The sequence below is a fragment of the Salvia splendens genome, chromosome 9, assembly GCF_004379255.2.
Source record: "Salvia splendens isolate huo1 chromosome 9, SspV2, whole genome shotgun sequence".
NCBI classification, from domain to species: Eukaryota; Viridiplantae; Streptophyta; class Magnoliopsida; order Lamiales; family Lamiaceae; genus Salvia; species Salvia splendens.
The window spans coordinates 17994544-18015269 of record NC_056040.1 but is presented as its reverse complement, the minus strand read 5'-3'; the positions used below and the strand labels follow the sequence as shown (position 1 = coordinate 18015269).

At 39.2% G+C, this 20726-nt stretch overlaps 2 protein-coding genes across 3 annotated transcripts; one reads left to right on the top strand and one right to left on the bottom strand.

Moving 5' to 3' along the window:
* The first annotated feature begins 360 nt into the window (after positions 1–360).
* On the top strand, positions 361–12782 carry LOC121747771 (chromatin-remodeling ATPase INO80-like). 2 transcript variants are annotated; one of them, XM_042141881.1, is made up of 23 exons: positions 361–723; positions 998–1085; positions 1322–1703; positions 2617–3052; positions 3142–3342; positions 3449–3559; positions 3808–4223; positions 4345–4453; positions 4522–4602; positions 4668–4840; positions 6816–6941; positions 7287–7448; positions 7532–7589; positions 7926–8156; positions 8400–8546; positions 9040–9591; positions 9706–9963; positions 10052–10159; positions 10557–10651; positions 10765–10921; positions 11392–11589; positions 11676–11828; positions 12160–12782. In XM_042141881.1, exons 1-23 carry the CDS (start codon positions 676–678, stop codon positions 12394–12396), a joined length of 4527 nt encoding a protein of 1508 aa, XP_041997815.1. In that variant the 5' UTR covers positions 361–675; the 3' UTR covers positions 12397–12782. The 2 variants fall into 2 exon arrangements, with proteins under 2 accessions (XP_041997815.1, XP_041997816.1); XM_042141882.1 differs by lacking the exon at positions 998–1085.
* Positions 12783–12793: 11 nt separating this feature from the next.
* LOC121747772 (putative calcium-transporting ATPase 11, plasma membrane-type) lies at positions 12794–19736 on the bottom strand. Its single transcript, XM_042141884.1, has 7 exons — positions 19470–19736; positions 16343–16397; positions 14254–16250; positions 14021–14179; positions 13768–13939; positions 13361–13659; positions 12794–13281 (listed from the first exon to the last, which is right to left on the bottom strand). Exons 1-7 carry the CDS (start codon positions 19647–19649, stop codon positions 12976–12978), a joined length of 3168 nt encoding a protein of 1055 aa, XP_041997818.1. The 5' UTR covers positions 19650–19736; the 3' UTR covers positions 12794–12975.
* Positions 19737–20726: the final 990 nt, after the last annotated feature.

The following is a 20726-nucleotide window of genomic DNA, read 5'->3' as shown; positions in this document are numbered from 1 at the left end:
GTGTGGCTGATCAACTCACACTGAATTAAAAAAGGTCTCGGTCAGACTGTGAACCCCAACAAATTTGATCTTTAGCGATATCAAAGCTATGAGTTCCACTATCCATTACACAAATTCAACATTTTTTTCTCATTTTCTTTTACTTTACCCATTACACATTAAAATTCGTGTCAATCCTGATCTATTTATACGGGAGAGGAAGCATGAAACGTGAATTATAACACAGGATTTATTTATACGGGAGAGGAAGCATGAAACGTGAATTATAACAGTGTTTTACAATATTCCGACTATGCCCTTATTAAAAGTGTCGAATAATTACATTTTTATTAGGGATAAAAAATTTCCTGATGCAGAGTGGAGATTAAGAAGAAGATAGAAAAAGGCTCATTGTAGCGAGGCGCGCACGTTAACCGACCCCCATCCCACCGGCTCATTTTAGCAAGGACCAATGCACAACTCCACCAATGTCCCCGCTTCCTCTCTTCTTCTCCTTATCTTTCTCCTCCGTTACTCTCCCCCCTCTCTCTCTAGGGTTAGGGTTTGTCTCGCGCCTTCTCCATCTCCTCTTCCACTCCCGCCCCCAGCCACGAAGCTTCTTCTTCTCGTAATTTTCTCCGCCAATGCTCGTCGCCGGATTCTGGTTTCTTCGCCATAAATTCAGTAGCAGAGCTCATGGACTCCAAGAGGAAGTATACATACGGAAATCTCTTCAATCTTGAGGTAATTTTGGAGGAGTCACTGCTCTATAAAATTAGGTTTTCTATCTCGTTACAATCTTTTGCTTGTGAATTTTGTTGTGGCGATTTGATTTTGATAGAAAAAGGGGGAATTTGTGAATAATTATGTGAAATTTTTTCTATTTTGGGTTTTCTATTGCTATGATGCGTGGTTAGTGTAATTTGCTTGGGTTCATAGGCACGTTAGTGTGGCTTTTTGGTTTTTGAATAAATTGAATCGTTATGCTCTATATTAATTTTTTTCCCAATTTTTTTAGCCTTTGATGAACTTTCAACTGCCGAAACAAGATGAAGATTTTGATTATTATGGGAATAGTAGTCAGGATGAGAGCAGAGGTAGCCAAGGTAGGCAATTCGGTTTTGTCAGAAAATCTGTATATGTATATTTCTTGTTTTTGTTGTGTTTTTTTCTTTCTGGGTTGAATTTGAACATGGAAATCAGATTAATAGCAAGTTTTCTCTCGGTTATTATTATTTTTACCATTGCATGTATGGCGTGCAGTTGAATAAGTTGATGCGTTCTGGAGTTGTTTTAGGCTCTATTCGTAAATTTGAGAGCTAGTTGTTTTTTTGTTGACTAGGGGGAGCGTTAGGCGACATGAATGGAACAATGTCGGAGAGGGGATCAAAAATGAAGAGGCGGAGTGCTTATAGTAGTGACGAGGAAGGAACAGGCAGTTACAGTTCATATATTTCAGAGGAGCGATATCGTGCAATGCTTGGAGATCATATTCAGAAGTACAAAAGGAGGCTCAACTATGCCCCCCAAAATCCAGGACAGACAAGAACTGGGACTATGGCAATCAAAAGTAATGTGGCCCTTAAAGATCAGAAACCAATGAATGATAACAGGGGGGGATTTCCCAAGTTTGAATCGACTTCGGATTTTCTAAACAGTAGTAGTTCTCAAAAACTAGGAAATTATCCTGAATCAGATTTTGGGCAGCAATACGGTGCTTCCAGGTTTGCCTCTTGCCTCATGTATTACACGTGATGGATTGTTCTTGTTATTAGTGTAAACTAATTGTTTTAGGGAAATTTTTAGTTTTGACTTAAATAGTAGCAGTACTCTGGATACTAGAATATCTCGTTTTCGGAGATTGTAACTTGTAAGGTTATTTCATACGTCCTTGAAAAATATGAACTTTTGAAGGGACACGGGGTTTAATGGATAATTGGTAAAGTAAGAGAGAGATAGAAAGAAAAAGTGATTGGGGTTGAGATTATGAAAACTTTTAGAAATAATATAAGCCTGAAATGACTCTCCATCTATGTCAAGTACTCCCTCCGTCCACCAATACAAGGCCAATTTGACCGGGCACGGGTTTTAAGAAATGTAGCAGAATGTGAGTAAAAAATGTTAGTGGAAGGTGGTCCTACTTTTATATACTCTGTATTAGTTTTATAGTGAAATGTGAGTGAAATAAAATTAGTGAAATGTGGGGTCCATTACCAAAAGTAGTAAAAATCCAAATGAGACATTTATTGGTGGACGGAGGGAGTATATTTTTCTGGATACTTTGCTATTATTCACAGACCAGATAAGGTTAGCTTGTTGGGCACTAGCACAGCAGTCACTAAAATCAGATGAAATATATCATTTGTAAAAAGCAAATACATCCACTAGACCACTACAATGGTTATGTGAGCCAATTACCATAGATATCAGGACTTTTGCCAAGCTTTTTATTATCAAGATTCTGGAAGGAGAGACCAAGGAGTTAACCTTTCTATTTAGTTGGTTTCTGTTCAATTTTGAAGTATCATACAAGTAATTTATGAGAGGTATCACTACGTGTTTGCTCTGTTGTAACCGATATAACAGAATCTTTGATTAATTTTGGCTAATCCTTGGTGCATCGTTTCAAAATTTCAGACCAAATCTTGAACCAGCTTTTCTGGATATAGGGGATGCCATTACATATAGGATTCCTCTTCCCTTTGAAAAGCTGTCATCGTCACTAAGTTTGCCAAGTATGTCAGATATCCAAGTGGAGGAATTTTACCTAAAGGGCACCCTTGACTTGGGTTCATTAGCTGCAATGATGGCTTCTGATAACAAGTTTCAGCATGGAAGCAGGGCAGGGATGGGTGACCAACGGCCTCAGTACGAATCACTTCAGGCTAGATTGAGAGCCCAGCAGACCAATAATTATGCTGAGAATTTCTGTCTAAGCATCAGTGAAACAGCATTGGGAAGTGATGGCATTCCCGAAGGGGCAGCTGGAAGGATTAGGCGATCTATATTGTCAGAAGGTGGTATATTGCAGGTGTATTATGTAAAAGTTTTGGAGAAGGGGGATACTTATGAGGTTAGGAAAATTTCTTGCTCGACCTTTATTTTGTTTTTGTAATTTTATGTATCTGATTATCAGTCATGTTATTAATTGAGATGGTGCAGATCATTGAACGTGGTTTACCCAAGAAGGCAAAGGTGAAGAAAGACCCTTCTGCAATTGAGAGGGAAGAAATGGAAAAGTTCAGTAAATATTGGGTTAATATAGCAAGAAAAGAAATTCCAAAACATCACAGGATTTTCACTAATTTCCACAGAAAGCAAATTATTGATGCTAAGAGAGTTTCTGAAACCTGTCAAAGAGAGGTTTGTGCTACTGTGACATATGTTGTTTTCCCATAATAATCCATCATGATCAACTCAACACCCTTATCCAGTATTCTGTCTTAAACCGATCTTGATTCTTTTCCAGGTGAAAATGAAAGTCAGCAGGTCTCTCAAATTGATGAGGGGTGCTGGAATCAGGACAAGGAAACTGGCTAGAGACATGCTAGTGTTTTGGAAGAGAGTTGACAAGGAGATGGTACTTTCTTACTATTAATTCTATTTTCAGCAAGAAGAAACCTTCTTAAACACATCACATAGTTACATAATTGAAAGACTGTCAAATAAAATACTATAGCACTATTATAAAAGTTGCTCAAAAGCTTAAGAATTATGATGTTTTTGATAGAGCTTGATTCGATATGGTTCATACTTTGGTGACAAATTTACATAAAGCCAGTGATACGGAGTTTCTACTTTCTAATCTATGAAATCATTCACTTGAAGGCGGAAGTGAGGAAAAGAGAAGAAAAAGAAGCTGCTGAAGCTCTGAAGCGTGAACAAGAACTTCGTGAAGCTAAGAGGCAGCAGCAGAGGCTCAATTTTCTGTTGTCACAGACAGAACTTTACAGTCACTTCATGCAGAATAAGGCCTCAGAACCCTCGGGAGCATTAGCAGTGGGTGATGAAAAATCTGATGACCAAGAAATTCTTTCAGATCAGCTGCCGGAGGAAGAGGATCCTGAAGCTGCTGAATTAAGAAGGGAAGCTCTCAGAGCAGCTCATGATGCAGTTTCAAAGCAGAAGAAAATGACAAGTGCATTTGATAACGAATGCTTAAAGCTACGTCTAGCTGGAGAAGCTGAGGTCCCTCTCCAAGATGGCTTGGTCACCGAGTCTAGCAATATTGATTTGCTGCACCCGTGGGTTTCTTTTTTACTTCTGACATTACTTCCTAATCCCCACTCTCGATTTTCAGTTGATAAAAGTATTCCATCCTTGATCATTAATGTACTAGTAAGTAATTGTTTATGGTTCTCTCAGGTCAACCATGCCTGTAGGATCAACAGTTCAGACGCCTGTGATGTTCAAGGGTTCCCTTAAAGAATATCAACTGAAAGGCCTTCAGTGGCTTGTAAATTGTTACGAGCAGGTAACTAGTGTCTGCTCCCACTTTAGAAGGCTGCCCCGGTGGATCTGACTCACATCTTTTCTTACCAGGGATTAAATGGTATTCTCGCTGATGAAATGGGTCTGGGAAAGACAATTCAAGCTATGGCATTCTTGGCTCATTTGGCCGAGGTAATTAATTATTCTATCAAGTTTCTGGCTGGAAGTCATTCTGTCTAACTGGTTCTGATGCATAGGAAAAAAATATATGGGGGCCTTTTCTGGTGGTTGCACCTGCTTCTGTCTTGAACAATTGGGCTGATGAAATCAGCCGTTTCTGTCCTGACTTGAAGACTCTTCCATATTGGGGTGGTCTTCAGGAGCGTACAGTGCTTAGGAAGAACATCAACCCAAAGCATCTTTATCGAAGGTGAGTCACCAGTTCTAACCTCCATGTGCTTCTTTTAGCTGCTTGTTCCATGAAGAATACACTGATACTTCTGTTATATCTCATTTATATGTTACCATAGTCAGTGTTATTAAATATCGGCTATGGCGCCGCCGTGGCGCCATTGCATGGCGGGTTTCAAGAAAAACCCCATAGCGTTACGCTGCCATGAAACTTTTTAATGGCAACTGCCATTTGCCGCCACGAATGAGGCGCCATGGCAGGTATGGCGTCAGTTTTGATTGGGCTGCCCCCAATCCTCAGCCCAATTAGCAAATAAGACGGTCCAAATTTATTTTACCCTCAAACCCGGCCCAAACCCGACCCAATTAATAAATTTTGTTTTGTTTTTAGAATCAGATTCTCTCCCAAATAAACCCTAGCTGCGCCAACCTCCAAAAAAAACCCTAGCTACACCAAACGACGCCGGTCAGTGGCCCCCGCTCGCCAGTCAGCGCCTGCCCCCCGTCGCCAGTCAAATATAACCAAAAATTGTATGAGAGGTACGAACAAAGAAATGAACTCGATCCTCTTTCAGTCGATTACCTTGATCACAGTAACGAGTGGTTGGTTGGAGAGTACGACGGTGGTGAAGGTGAAGGCAATGATATGGTTTTTGATGGAGATTCGCTTGATTGGGATACCGTGTACGAGGCGTCGGGCATTGGAGAGCCTATCACTTATACTAGGTGTTGGTCTAAGAAAAGAAAAGAAACTTCTACCTCATCAAGTTCTAGGAAAGCCTCAAGAACCACATCCATATCTAGAAAAGGGAAGGGCCAAATAGGGAAAGGGAAAGGGAAAGGGAAAGGCAGATTGGAGACAGTGGTTGAAGAAAGAGAGCTTGTGGATGAAGAATCGGAAGATGAAGAAGTTGGTGATGAAGAAGAAGGATCTACTTCTTTGGAGCCGGAGGACCCGGAGGACGATGATATTGATGAGGATGAGGATGGCTATGTTGGGGAGGATGATGATTGAGGATGGTTTTAATTTAGATTTTATATATATTATAATGATGACTTTATATTTTAATGGTTGAACTAAGACTTATTATTATAGGCATAATATATAATTGCTTATGACTTTACGCTTTATTAACTGTTTTAGTAGTTGATATTTACATGTTTTTATTATTTTTTTAATTTTTTGAATTTATCTATACATATATTACTAATATTTTATTAATTAATTCATCGACCGCCATATCCCTGTGGCGGTTTTTTGGCTTACTGCCGTAAGCCGCCATACGCCATCCATAACATTGTACTATAGCGAGTGGTCTGATTCTTTGCATATATGTTGTTAGGTGTAACTGATATAAAACTCTGCTGTTATGGTAATATGTCATCTGAATGAGAATTAGATGATATGTAAATTCTGGGAAATTACACAACTCTAGGCTAGGTTGTTAAGACATTGTTTTCTTGGAATTGAAATAAGCCTAGTAATGATAAATCAAATTTTCAACAAAGCAGCTTTAACATTTTATGTGCAGTAAAGTATCATGAATGGTTGAGCAATGGGGACACTAATAGCAATAATATGCATTTTTTATTAGTTAACTGCTTGAGAAGAGGCACTACATTATGCATAATTTACTAGTGCCCATATGTATACAGCGCAACCATTTCCATGCATATATTATCGATATAGTGAAGGTTGCTTAAATTCAAGAGTGAATGTGAGAGGCTGAAATTAGGAATGAAGATGCCATTGACTGTGTTATTGCTTGCTTCACATGGAAATTGGGAAATGGGTATTGAAAGTGTCACACTTCCGTTGCTGGAGCTTTTGTGGAAGCACAAATAGATACCATGCTTTGGCTTTTTTTCTCTTTTCATTGTGCATTGGACTAATTAGCTCTTGATTTGTTTGGCTCTCTTTGACTTTTTTACTTTTCTGAAAATTTCAAGTTTATTCTTTTGTTTCACTGAGTCAAGCCTGCCCAATTTGTCAGGGAGGCTGGATTTCACATTCTCATCACCAGTTACCAGCTGCTGGTTTCTGACGAGAAGTACTTTCGCCGTGTGAAATGGCAATACATGGTGTTGGATGAAGCCCAGGCAATCAAAAGTTCCAACAGGTCCGAGTCTTCGACAGTCATCTTACTCCAATTATGTATGCTACATAATTGCAATTTTCTGTATATACATATCTGCATTTATGTGTTCTAGACCCAGCATAGACACAAATATGCCAAAAAAGCTCTTCAAAACTAGCTTTTTACCCAACTTTTGTTTCCCCTTTAATGTGTGTACACAATCCCTCCGCGTTCACTTCTAGGATTCACATTTTTACTCTGTAGTTAAACTACTTGCAGTTCGCAGTTTTATCTATTTCTCAAATTATTTAGTCACACACACATGTGATATATAGGTAAATATCTTATATATGCTACTATTGACAATGTTGAATGTTGGAATGGCAGTATAAGATGGAAAACACTGCTCAGCTTTAATTGCCGAAACCGCTTGCTTCTGACTGGAACTCCTATTCAAAATAACATGGCTGAACTGTGGGCACTCTTACATTTTATTATGCCAACTTTATTTGATAGCCATGAACAATTCAATGAATGGTTTTCAAAAGGGTATGTTTCTTCTCTACACTGTTGGTTACCGTCATCTATATGAGCTAAAAGTTTTTTTTCCTTATTCTCCTTAACTTTATCAGAATTGAGAGTCATGCAGAACATGGTGGGACATTAAACGAGCACCAGCTTAATCGATTGGTAAGCATCACATTCATTACTTTAGAGCTCAAAGCATGGTTTTAATGTGTTGGTGTTAGTTTGAGTTGGTAGCAAATCATATGTTCTAGGTCAAAGAGTATGATCTTGTTTAAATGTACATCAGATGATCAGACTTTATAGTTGCTTGTGTGGCTGGAATTCTGTCTGGGTATGCCCCGGCTGATCAATGATGTTGATGCCAAATAATTGCTTTAAAGCTTTAGTTTATCATAAAAAAGTTGTCCTATGATATGCTGGATTCTGTTGCTTATGTTTTGGATCTATGATTCATTATATTTTGCTTCTCACTCTCTTTCTCAAACTCACTGATAACAGCATGCCATTCTGAAACCTTTCATGCTGAGGAGAGTTAAGAAGGATGTGGTCTCTGAGTTGACAGGAAAAACCGAAGTTACCGTACACTGTAAATTAAGTTCTCGGCAGCAAGCTTTTTACCAAGCTATAAAGAACAAGATATCCCTTGCAGAGTTGTTTGACGGAAACCGTGGACATCTTAGTGAGAAAAAGATTCTGAACCTGATGAACATTGTCATCCAGCTCAGAAAGGTAGAATTTCGCTTGATTAGTGGGATTCTATAGATTTATCCAGTTGTGATGAACTACAACTACATTTTATGTTTCAAATTTACCATGAACAATTTCTGAGAAGATATTATCAAGTCACATGATGTAATTGAACAAAGCATACTTAGAATTTTTAATTCACTTGTAAAGGGTGGGTAACTTGTAGGCTTCCCCATCTTTTGATTCCTAGATTGATATAATCGTGGGTTCCCCTCTGCAATCCAGGTATGCAATCATCCAGAATTGTTTGAGAGAAACGAAGGAAGCACGTATTTTCATTTTGGAGATGTTCCGAATTCTCTTCCCCCTCCCCCCTTCGGCGAGCTGGAAGATGTCTTTTACTCTGGTGGCAGAAGCCCTATTACTTACGAGGTAATTGGAATGGCTAATCCCCCTACCCGCCACCCCTAACAGCACATACTTTTTTCCTTATGGTGACTTCCCTATTTATTCAGTGTATGTAGCTTCTTTATGTTAATTGTTGAATGTCAATATATTAGCCAAACACTTGGTGATGTAATCTTCACAGTTTGGAAACTGAATAGCTTCTGTTAGCTCACTTGACTTTGTCGAGGTTTCATGTCCTTGAAGAATTTCTGTAAAGCTATCAAGCAAGAAATTTTTGGAATAAATACATCCCTATACATATATTTATTTTTTATGCCTCGCCCACCATTTTCTCTACCTGTGCTTCAATCGTAAGGAAATTATGTAATGTTGTTAGACTAAATAATCTAACTGTCCAATATAAGGCAATGTCTCTTCTAGATTATTATTCTGATGATCTTGTTTACTACCTGATTAATGATTTTTCTTATGCAGTCCACTTCACTTAATAATTTTTCTTTGAATTTTACTCTGATAGATACCAAAACTAGTCTACCAAGAGACTGTTGGTGGTTTCAAGGCTCACAACTCAGAAGCTGGTCAGTGTTTAAGCAGGGAGTCAATTCAGAAGTTATTTAACACATTCTCACCAGAAAATATCTCCAGTTCTTCACTCCAAAAGGATTGTGGACGAAGTGGAACATTTGAATTCTCCCGCTTTATTGATCTATCACCAGCAGAATTGTCATTCTTGGCAACTGGTTCTTTTATGGAGAGGTTATTATTCTCCATTATGAGATCAGATCGGCAATATTTAGATGAAATTTTGGACCTGTTGATGGAAAGTGATAATGGCGATGTCCATGATATCCAGCATGCTCATATTGGCAAGGAAAAAGCGAGAGCTGTCATGCGAATGTTGCTACTGCCTAGTAGGTCGGAAAAAAGTGTTCTTAGAAGAAAGCTTGCAACAGGTCCTTTGGATGCTCCATTCGAGGCTCTAATCATTCCTTACCAGGACAGACTTCTATCTGATATCAAGCTTGTGCATTCAGTATACTCGTTCATCCCTAGAACTAGAGCACCTCCAGTAAGTAGTGAAGAAATTTTTTCTTATACATAGATGCACGCACACACACAAATATATGTGGTTTTGATGACTTGTTCCTCAACTGAGATCTTATGGCCATGCTTTTGGCTCCAGATAAATGTCCGCTGTTCTGATAGAAACTTTGCATACAAGATGGTTCAAGAGTGGCACGACCCCTGGTTAAAGAGGTTGTTAACTGGATTTGCACGAACATCTGATTATAATGGCCCAAGGAAACCAATTGGCACTCACCCTTTAATACAAGAGATTGATGCTGAATTACCAATCACTCAACCTGCACTTCAGCTTACTTACAAGATCTTCGGGTCCTGTCCACCCATGCAACCATTTGACCCTGCAAAAATGTTGACAGTACGCCCTTCCTCCCTTCTCCCATGTACTTCTTACTGGCCACATGTATCAAGTGGATTTTCATTATGATACCTTGTACTTATTCCAGGATTCTGGCAAGCTTCAAACGCTTGATATGCTTTTAAAGCGTCTACGGGCTCAAAATCATCGTGTTCTTCTTTTTGCACAAATGACAAAAATGCTGAATATCCTTGAGGTAAATCTAACTCATTTTTGGTGATCATGGTATTTCCTCTAGACCATAGATCATTAGGACATGGTCGCATCTTTGTTTTGCTTTTCTAAACTGATCATTATAGATGGCTTACAGCACCGTATGTCCTACCGTAAGTAGCTCCACTTGATATATGGGTATTTTGTGCTCAGTTGTTGAAGGGACTAGAGTTCATTCCATGTGAGAACCATTAATTAAGGTCCTGCGTGTTTGACTTAATATGTCTGTTTATTTGAGGAGATATTAATATGTTGGAGATGGTAGATGCTCCGTGTACTGCTATAATTTCCCCACGATATTATTTAAACTGTGTGCAAGATTGAGTTCAAATTATTGCTGTAGGAGAGTGGTTTCTAAGGTTGACACAATGGCTTTTCAGGATTATATGAACTATAGAAAATACCGGTATTTGAGGCTTGATGGTTCATCCACAATAATGGATCGCCGTGACATGGTGAAAGATTTCCAGCACCGGTATATGCTTTGCTGACTCTCTCTCTCTCTCTCTCTCTCTCTCTCTCTCTCTCTCTCTCCCTCTCCCTCTCCCTCTCATGAATATATCTGAGCTTCATACCAATTATTTTTAGGAGTGATATCTTTGTGTTCTTGCTGAGCACAAGAGCTGGTGGGCTTGGAATCAACTTGACAGCTGCTGACACTGTCATATTTTATGAAAGTGACTGGAATCCAACATTGGATCTGCAGGCAATGGATCGGGCTCATCGTCTGGGTCAAACTAAGGATGTTAGTATCTTTATCTCCATCTATTTTTTATCTGAAATATTTGCTTAATAGTTCTGGTGCCAGTCTCTTTATGTCCTTTTTCTTTGCTATAAATCTTAAAAATTGCACAATATTGGAAGCTCTAGTGCTTTCGGACTTACATATTTGCAAGTTTAAGTCTTGTGTTCTCTTCTAAGCAGTGTAGCACATTTTAGTTTAATGATCAACAGCTTATGCACTTTGACTTGGAATTTTTTCCCTGCATTCCTACTGCAACAGATGAACAGGGCCCTAAATTGGAAGTTTGGTATTGTTATTAGATTAATTTTTCTAGTCGACATTAGATATTGCTTACTTTTTTCACTGTAAGGACGTCTGCATGTGGTTTTTCTTTCAATGATTTATCTATGCATCTTTGGTCTTGATATTTGATGGCTTTGAGTTCTGATATTAATAATCGTCTCGCTAAAACATGTCCTTTTCATTGCCAGGTAACTGTTTACCGCTTAATCTGTAAAGAGACGGTAGAGGAAAAAATTCTTCAGAGAGCGAGTCAGAAAAACACAGTCCAGCAGCTTGTGATGACGGGTGGTCATGTCCAAGGAGACCTTTTGGCTCCTGAAGACGTCGTATCATTATTGATCGATGATGCTCAACTGGAGCATAAACTAAAAGAAGTTTCACAACAGGTGTGCTTTTTCTTTCATACACTGAATCATCATTATAATACCCTTTTCAAGATATTGAAAAAAAAAGAGTTCTGCTCCGGTAACAGGCAAAAGATAGGCAGAAGAAGAAAAGTGGTGCTAAGGGCATCAGAATCGATGCAGAAGGAGCTGTGTCTTTAGAGGATTTTGCTAACGCGGAGTTACAGGACAATGACTTTGAACCTCCAGATCCCGAAAAAACAAAATCCAGCAGCAAAAAGGTGATAATCTACATGGCTCCCTACCTCCGTCCACTACCGATAGTCTTGGACCGCATGGGTTTTAATGAAAAATTGGTAAAGTAGGGGGGGGGGAGAGAGAGAGAGGGAGTTGAAGTATGGTTAGTGGAGAATGTGGTCCACTCTATTAGAGAGAGAAACTTGCCAAAACTAGGTGGCTAATTTTTGTGGACGGCCCAAAGTAGAAAAACATACTATTGGCTGTGGAAGAACTCAGTATTATATTTATATGGATTGATAACTGGATTTTATAATTGCCTTTAGGAGTTCATCGTTTTGGAGTAGGTTAGTAATGTATTTGTTGCCTTTGCAGAGGAAACCTGCCGGGGACAAGCAAACACAGCCGAAAGCAAGGGCTCAGAAGAGCTCAAAACAGGTGGATTCATCATCACCAAATCAAACAATAGCAGACTACGAACATGAGGATCCCTCGCTGCTTGCTGACTCCAGACAGCAAAGACCAAAGAGATTGAAAAGGCCAACAAAGAGTGTGAATGAGAACATTGAACCTGCGTTCACAGCTATCCAACACCAGAGCTCAGAACTGTAGGCCTGTAGCTGCTGAAGAAACGGTGCTGTTGAATGGGATGATGCCGTCATCTTTGCTAGGTGTTTGGGCATTGTTGGATCTGCTGATCTTCCCTAGGGTGTAAGCAGTGGCTGTGCTGCTGCTGAGGAGTCGTGTCATTTCCAGCATTGGAGGATGGGACAAACTCGTGGGAATGAGTGAAAGGTAGGAAAACTCGTATAGTAGTATTGTACAGATAAATCTTTTTAGGGTGGAGCTTGGCAGCTTCTATTGTTTACTGTACGAGAAATTTAGTGGGTAATGTATAGTCAGGATTATAGTTCCCATTTACCAAAGAACTTTATGTTTTAGAATTCGTATTAAGTTAAAATATCTGCAGCCGAAATATGTGAAAGTCTCTTGAAAAACACAGGCTCAATTTGTAATGTGGAATAGGGATTTATTAATAGAAAGGAACTACAGGTAGAAGAATACTTATATAGATCAACGCAGACAGGAGAGAGAGAGATTATGAGAGATCTAAACATTGTGGCAGCCAGCAAATGAAGTGGAATCCCCAAAAACAGCAAACAATTCACAACACTTGAGCTGTCTCATGATTCAAGCATTCTCGGGGCCGCTGGGGAGCCTCTCATAACCGTCGGTTCTTGCACTATCACGCTTCCCTTTAACCGGAATGCACTTCAATACAACAGCAATGGGCATGCTCAAGGCTCCCAACAATGCGCTGAGCAACCATAGTTGCCAATTTAATGGCACAGTGCTCGCGAATGTTCCCAAGAACTCAACTATTATTACTTGGAATACAACCGTGGAGACTATGATTCCTGAGAATATCCAATTCCCAGGTATGCCTCTAAAGATGTTTTTCTTCTCGATGTCACGGCTGTTTATCTCATTGAAGACCTGGATCAAGACAGGGAAATAAGAAGTTTTCAAGAAAATGTTGTGTAGTTGAAGATTTGATGAAAACATAGTGAGTTACCTGGCAAAACACAAATACGTTGAATATCAAAGTGTTGAGCACAACAGTTGCGTCAGGGCCATTGAGTCCCAGGATTTGCTTCCCAGCAAAATTGAGGACTAGCAAAAGAGTGAGTTGGTATATGCTCTGACCAATGATGTTCCTCCACATGGCCATGGTGATGAGGCTCTCCGACCTCCCCACAGGTGGCTGCTTCATCAGGCCTTGGTGCGGTGGTTCGGTGGCAAGAGCAAGTGCTCCGAGAGTGTCCATGATTAGGTTCACCCACAGCAACTGCACAGCGGTGAGGGGCGTAGATCCTAGAGTTTCAGAAACAAACGAAACGAGTCACATCTGCAACTCATTGATTTCAAGAGATTTATGTCTCTCCCCTTATAATAATGATGAGAAAAGAAACACTCAAGTACCTGAGGCACAAGCAGATATGAAGTTGATCATGAGAGCAACAATGTTAACAGTCAACTGAAATTGCACAAATTTCTGTATGTTGATGTACACTGCACGCCCCCATTTTGCAACAGTCACAATTGTTGAGAAATTGTCATCCATCACAATCACGTCAGCGCTTTCTTTTGCAACCTGAATTTATTTCAAACTGTTTTTGAGAACATAATACAAATGAACTACTTAACTTTGCATAAAAGAAGGCTGCTAACCAACCTCTGTCCCAGCGATGCCCATAGCTAGTCCAATATCTGCCTCATGCAAAGCCGGTGCATCATTAGTCCCGTCACCAGTAACTGCAGCAACCTCTCTAAGCAAACCTCTGCAGGTCTTCACCAAGACATGTTTGTCAGTGGGCGATGCGCGAGCCATTACCTGCACATTCAAGAACTCAGCACTCTAAACAGACATTAAGATCATTAGTGTGCGCCTGTATATTTATCGATCACCTTAATTCTTGGTATGTCTAGGCTCATCTCGTGGGGCGTCTTGTGACGAAAAGCTGGACCTTCAACTGCAAGATCGTCATCTTTGAGAATCCCACATTCTCTAGCTATTGCCTTCGCTGTATTGATGTTATCACCTGTGACCATGCGTACGGTGATACTTGCTTCTAGACAAATCTGAACTGCTTCCTTCACCCCTGGTCGAACGGGGTCCTTGATTCCGACTACAGCAATAAGCGTATATCCATGACCAGGGATGCTGTTTCCATCATTAATGTCCTTGAAAGCTAAGCAGAGAGTTCGTAGAGCTTCATTGGCAAAACCATTGATCACATCCAACACATTTCTCTCTTGTGCTTCCCCCAATGGAACAACTTCCCCTTCGGCATTGATGCTCTTGTCACACATCTTGAGTACAATCTCAGACGCGCCTTTGCAGAAAGCTCGGAGCTTGCCATCTGGCAGAGCCACTAGAGCGGACATCTTCTTCTTCTCCGAGTTGAAAGGCTCCAGTTTCAGCAGCTTGCACATGCGGCGCTGCTCATCAAAATCACCACCAAGGTTCAGTCCCAACTCTAGTATTGCAGCCTCTGTAGGTGTGCCTAAAATGGAAACTTTCCCATCTTTGTTCTTCACCACCTCAGACCCTGTATTGTTGAATATTGCCTGCAACAGAATTTTCAACACAGCTCCTGATATACTAGAATTCAATGCACCGATGCTGCTACTGGCATCTACTTCTTTGATTTCTCCACAAATCCATGTCTTACTCACTACCATGTGGTTCGTTGTCAACGTTCCTGTTTTATCAGTACAAATGCATGTAGCAGAACCCATCGTCTCACAGGCATCGAGATGCCTAACCAGTGCGCTCTCGCTCATCAGCTTCTTCATTGCAAAAGCAAGACTCAGTGTCACTGCAAGAGGCAGCCCCTCTGGCACTGCGACCACAATTATAGTCACTGCAGTTGCGAAGTAGTTCAAAAGTGTCACAGCATCACTCGAGCCCCATATACTAAGCTTGTGATTTAGCCATTTCTTGACAAGAAACCTTGCTGTCAAGACGAGGAAGGTTAAAGAAGCAAAAGCCAGCCCGATTTTCCCAATGATGGTTGCTACACCATTCAGCTTCACCTGCAGCGGGGTCTCATCATCTCCTCCCTCGCTGAGAGTTTCCATCAGCTTCCCCCATTCAGTTCTCATGCCAACAGTAGTCACCAACATCTTGGCTGTTCCATCTTGTACCTTGGTTCCTGCCAAAAGAAAAGGCCGTTTCTCATATATATTTACTGGAACACTTTCTCCTGTGAGACTTGACTGATCAATGAGCAAATTGTATCCTTCTACAAAAATCCCATCTGCTGGAACTTGATCTCCAATTGATAGATGAACAATGTCTCCAACCACCAATTCATATATTGAGATCTTCTGTCTACTTCCATCTCTTGTGACTTGGATAAATATCTTCTTCTTCTCCTTGTCCAACTCCTTGAACTGCAATGACTGCCTGTAGTCACTAACTGCAGTGACCATAACGACCAAGAGTATGCTCAGTATGATCCCAAGCCCATCATACATCCCCTTCGGCCACCCTTCAGTGGCGAGGCCGACTCCAACAGAGACAAGGGCGCAGACTATAAGTACCACGAGTGTCACGTCGTGAAAAGCCTCCCATAGAAACATCCAGAAGCTCTTGGATGGTTTCTCAGTGTACAGATTGGGACCAAAAACACTTTTTCTCGTGGGCACATCCTCGGACTTAACTCCTTCATCTACAGATACATTCAATCTCTCAGCAAGCCCTTCAGTTCCTTTGAGTTTAGTTAATGTCCTGATATCATAGGAAGATACTATAGTTGCAAGTTTATCTGGATCAATCCGAAATCCTGCAAATCTAGCCTCTTCTTGTAGCCCATTCACCAACTCCAATTCAATATCTTGCTCACTGGATTTGCTGGAGCCACTGTCTACTTCTGAGGGAAGTTTGATGCCTTGTCCAGCTATTAGACAAAGGCGAAATGCACAAGATGGATCAGACATGCTCTTACATTAATAACCGAGTATATAAGCATTAAGCATGACTAGAATATACCTTCTATAAACCTGAGTGCTGCAGTGTAAGCAACAAAAGATACTCGAATGTTTTCCTGGTAAACGGAAGGAATATGATCAGATTCCGGAAAAAATAAAATGGTGACAGCTGCATAATTCTGAATGAAAAGATTTGAGATAAAGTAAGCACATTTCTCACATCAAGAACTCGAAATTGCAGCAAATCAGTTCTAAAAACAGAACCAAATCAAGAGGGGCAGATGTTTCTCTCTTGATGAACCACTGCTTGTGGAATGAAATTGCTTTTAACAATCAAATTAATTACTATGTGTCGGATGTTTCATAGTTAATTACAAATACAAACTTTTGGAAATGCTACTTGTGGCCTCCCCAGTTTGGCTGCTAAAGTAAAGACTCCATTCCATAATTTCAGCAGGTAGATTGCTTTCATGATTGAAATGAAAGAGTTTTACAGGTAGATTGTGATTTAAAAAGAAGTGATAATTCACATTCCATGCTGAGGTAAAACAACATCAGCAAAGAAATTGACTGAAATAAATTACTCCTCATTTTGTGGCTTACTTAATGTTCATGGACTTGTATTGGCCAGTCACAATAATCAAGAATTTCATTTTTCTTTATTGATTGGGAAAAACAACTTTACCTAACTCCCCCTTCCCCTCCCCAACCGAATTTAGCATATTTATTGGCACTTCGCTAAACATTGGAATCTCATATACCATAGTACTTTCATTATGTATCAATTTGTCGAAACCAAGTTTATCCTTCAGACGCGCAACACTCAAGATGGCCGTAAGTTTCTGGGAAATTTCCTCTTATTAATTGCCCACTAAAAATAGCCAAAATGTCCATCTCACACTATCTTTAATATTGTTTGTATTATTTTGTACTTGCATGTCCTTTTAGTAAGGCTATTTACATATCAAGATGGTCGTAAGTTTCTGGGAAATTTCCTCGATTGCCTTTTCTAAGAAGCTACAGCTACAAGTCAGAAAAGTAGCAATCTTTAATTATAGTAGTATCTCGTTTGCTGATTATCAACCACATGATAGACTCTAGCAATTCTGATCAAGCCCCATAGAGACAATATTCCTTTTCCTTTGTTTCAACTTTTTTTTATTCAAAATGAAAAACAAATCAACTTTTTATCAAGTTAATGAGAAAAGAAGAGACAGAGAATAGGATTCGCAAGTCCTTTTTAGATTTTACTTTCAAAATGCCTAATTATGGTGGTTTAGATTAACTTACAATTAAAATTTGGATCCTAGACTGAGAAAAATTTCTAAGAATTCAATATAAGTACAAAACAAATATAGAATAATTTCATTATGGAGGCAGTAAAGGTTGATTCCATAAATTTTGTTTTTGTTCCCAACTTTAAACGAAAAATGTACTCAAAACTTACGTTCTCTTTAAAATTTTGGAAGAAAAAACTTAAAATTAGGGCATAGCACATTTGGAAAATTTTATGCTACCTTGATATTAAATACGAACCACCCTAATTATCATATGTGTAGTGTCCAACAACTACCTATAACCTATATCACATTTAGCCTTAATTGAGAGCTCAAATGTATGAACAAGATTTTTTTAACGGTTCCAATCAACATAGATTAATTTCCTGTATCATTATCAAACCACATTGTAAATGGTCCTACTTACGACGAAAAGGCTCATGATTTCACTAAAATTCATATAAGAAAGTTATTGTAAATTAGAAGGTCAATAATTATATTTGATGAAAGTTGTGGCTGATATGGCTTTCATAGTCAACATTTATGCAATTATAGTTTACCGTCCCATAGAAAATGTCAACTGCAGATATTTGTAGGAAATGTTTTAAAAATCGGACCGGACCGGCCGGTCAGACCGGAAACCGGTTTTCTATTTTTTTTCAAAATTTTTTAAAATTTGTTGTTGGTAGAAGTTAAACTCATGACCTATCTTCTAGTTAACAAGACCTCTACCACTCCACCACATGGGCTCATTGAATAATTTGAACATTAAATATTTCTATACATTAACCATTAATTTTATCTACAAAAACTAATAACTCATTTTAATTTTATTATTCTTTAATATAATTGTTAATTATAATATATATAATTATCATCCTTTATATTTTAATGATGCTCTACTTACCACCTATATTATTATTAGTACCATATAAGATTCATTATTTACTATAAATAAATTTTTTATATTACATACTTAATTTATATACCCTAGCTATTGACATTAATGAATAATCTTATCTAAACTAATTAATAAGTATTTAATTCGTATTTAATTATATATTATTTTACGAAATAATTTTTCTTAAATTAATATAAACATTATCTATTTTAATACATGAAATATTAAATTTTTTATCTAGACTAACTAATATTATATATATATCTGAATATATTTACTAAATTTTAATATTATTTATATTTATACATCACTAATTATCTATAAGGTTTAATGTTTTGTAATATATTATTAATTGTAAATCATTTACTAAATTTAATATATTTTTATATATATTTGCAACAGTAAAACGGTTAGACCGGTGGTTCGACCGGTTGTACTAGTTGAACCGTGAACCTGTAACGTCGCCGGTTCGCTTGCCGGTCCGGTTTTTAAAACATTAAATTGTAGGTATATATTGTTGTAGAATCATACTTTACCACCTTAATCATACTTTCAAAGAAATAACTATGTAACAACAGATTAGATCAAAAATCGCGCTTCTCTTTAAAATCTAAAGTTTTAGATGAAATCATTTTTATACCTTTAATTTATTGCTATTTTTGGTCTTAAAATGAGCAAGGAGAATGGAATGAAATGAAAAAGGAAGAAATCACAAATGATTTGAATTTTCAAGTAAGATTCACGATTATTGCTAAACAGAAGTGATAATCTACGTGATTACAAGCGTAATTAGGATTCAGTGTCAAAATGAACAAGAGATTGATTGGGAGGAAAATTTAAAAATGTCAATAATTTTGAATTTTTAAGTATGACACAATTACTGCAAAATAAAAGTGAAAATGGAAACTCACGAACATCGCGTGTATTATAACTATACGATCATAAAAAACACAAGAGAGCGAGAGAGAGAGAGAGAGAAAGTTAATCGGAGACGAAAGTAGTATGCTTACCCTTAGTCTTCTCAGCTGCTCCTTCGCTTCTGAGCGTTTCTCGAGATCGGCGGCATACCGGAAGCGGCGGCGGCGATTCTTCACTAGTTTCCCCACGGCGTTGCGCCACCTCTTCTGCGCCTCCTCCGAGTTGCAGCCTTTGTGGTTTAAGTCGAATTCCGGCGGAATGAACCGTTCCATTTGTTTTGCTACCGTAGGGTCACTCCGCGTCCATTTTAGAGTGCAAAATGGAAAGTGATTTGCTTCGGTAACGAGAGAGAAGTGAAAACCTTTTATACAAGCTGTTCTGCTGTACGGTTATATCGTACACGCTGCGGCAGTGGAACGAGGCTCCACGCGCTTCTCATTTATGGCCACGAATTTTCTTAGTTACTTCTGCGTGACATCACACGGTATTGTGAGTTAAGTTTAGGGTGTCCACTATAAGGCGGACACCCCCAATAGCTCCGCCCCAGTTTTTATCTATAGCCCCAGTTTTTTATCTATAACCCAAAATTTTGTTTATGCCACTATGGTGGACACTTCCAATAGCCCCAAATTTTATAATCAATTTTCATTTTAGTTTCAATCAAGTATAATTAAATTTATCGCAATATAAATAATTAGAAAACGAGGTAATTGGACCCGAATATTCGTTGTATTGCAAAAGAGAAAAATTATACAATGAATATTTAAAATAAAATACAACTAGATCAAAGTAATATCTCGGGTGGATAACGGAGGTTATCCACAAAGTAATCAGCCATTAGACGCTGGTGCGCACCGACGTGGTCTCGTGGGATGGTCCGCCGATGAGTAATCGCACGAGGGATCGCAGCCTCCGCCTTCTCCGCCAAGCGCGCCGCATCCTCCTGGGCGGCCTGGTGTTGCACCTGTTGAATCAGAGCATTACACGTGTCTCTCCACAAATTGTCCATTTCTGACCACAAATTCTAGTGAGAGAAATTTTGAGTGATGAAGAGTTGGAATTGTGTGAAAATAATGAATGGAATTGGGTGTATTTATAGGTGAATTAAATTGAATAATAAAAAAAAATTGGGGTTATAGCCGAGCCGGACACCGCGCTACTATAGGAGCCCCGCCTATCCGCCGCGTCCGCCCCGGAGTCAGCTCGTCCTCGTCCCGGAGTCGCCGCATGCCCGTCCGCCGCCTACCGCGCCCACACTCCTCATCCGCCCCGGGGGCGGACGTCACCTCCACTATAACCGCCCCGAGATCGCCCCGACGGGGGCTATAGCCGCGCCTCAACCATAGTGG

Coding starts and splice junctions, on each gene's coding strand:
- LOC121747771 (XM_042141881.1), top strand. CDS start 676: ATGGACTCCAAGAGGAAGTATACATACGGAAATCTCTTCAATCTTGAG. Junction 3,343..3,448: donor CTGAAACCTGTCAAAGAGAG/GTTTGTGCTACT, acceptor ATTCTTTTCCAG/GTGAAAATGAAAGTCAGCAG. Junction 10,922..11,391: donor GTCTGGGTCAAACTAAGGAT/GTTAGTATCTTT, acceptor TTTCATTGCCAG/GTAACTGTTTACCGCTTAAT.
- LOC121747772 (XM_042141884.1), bottom strand. CDS start 19,649: ATGGAACGGTTCATTCCGCCGGAATTCGACTTAAACCACAAAGGCTGC. Junction 16,398..19,469: donor AGCAGCTGAGAAGACTAAGG/GTAAGCATACTA, acceptor TCCGTTTACCAG/GAAAACATTCGAGTATCTTT. Junction 13,940..14,020: donor TGGGCATCGCTGGGACAGAG/GTTGGTTAGCAG, acceptor AAATAAATTCAG/GTTGCAAAAGAAAGCGCTGA.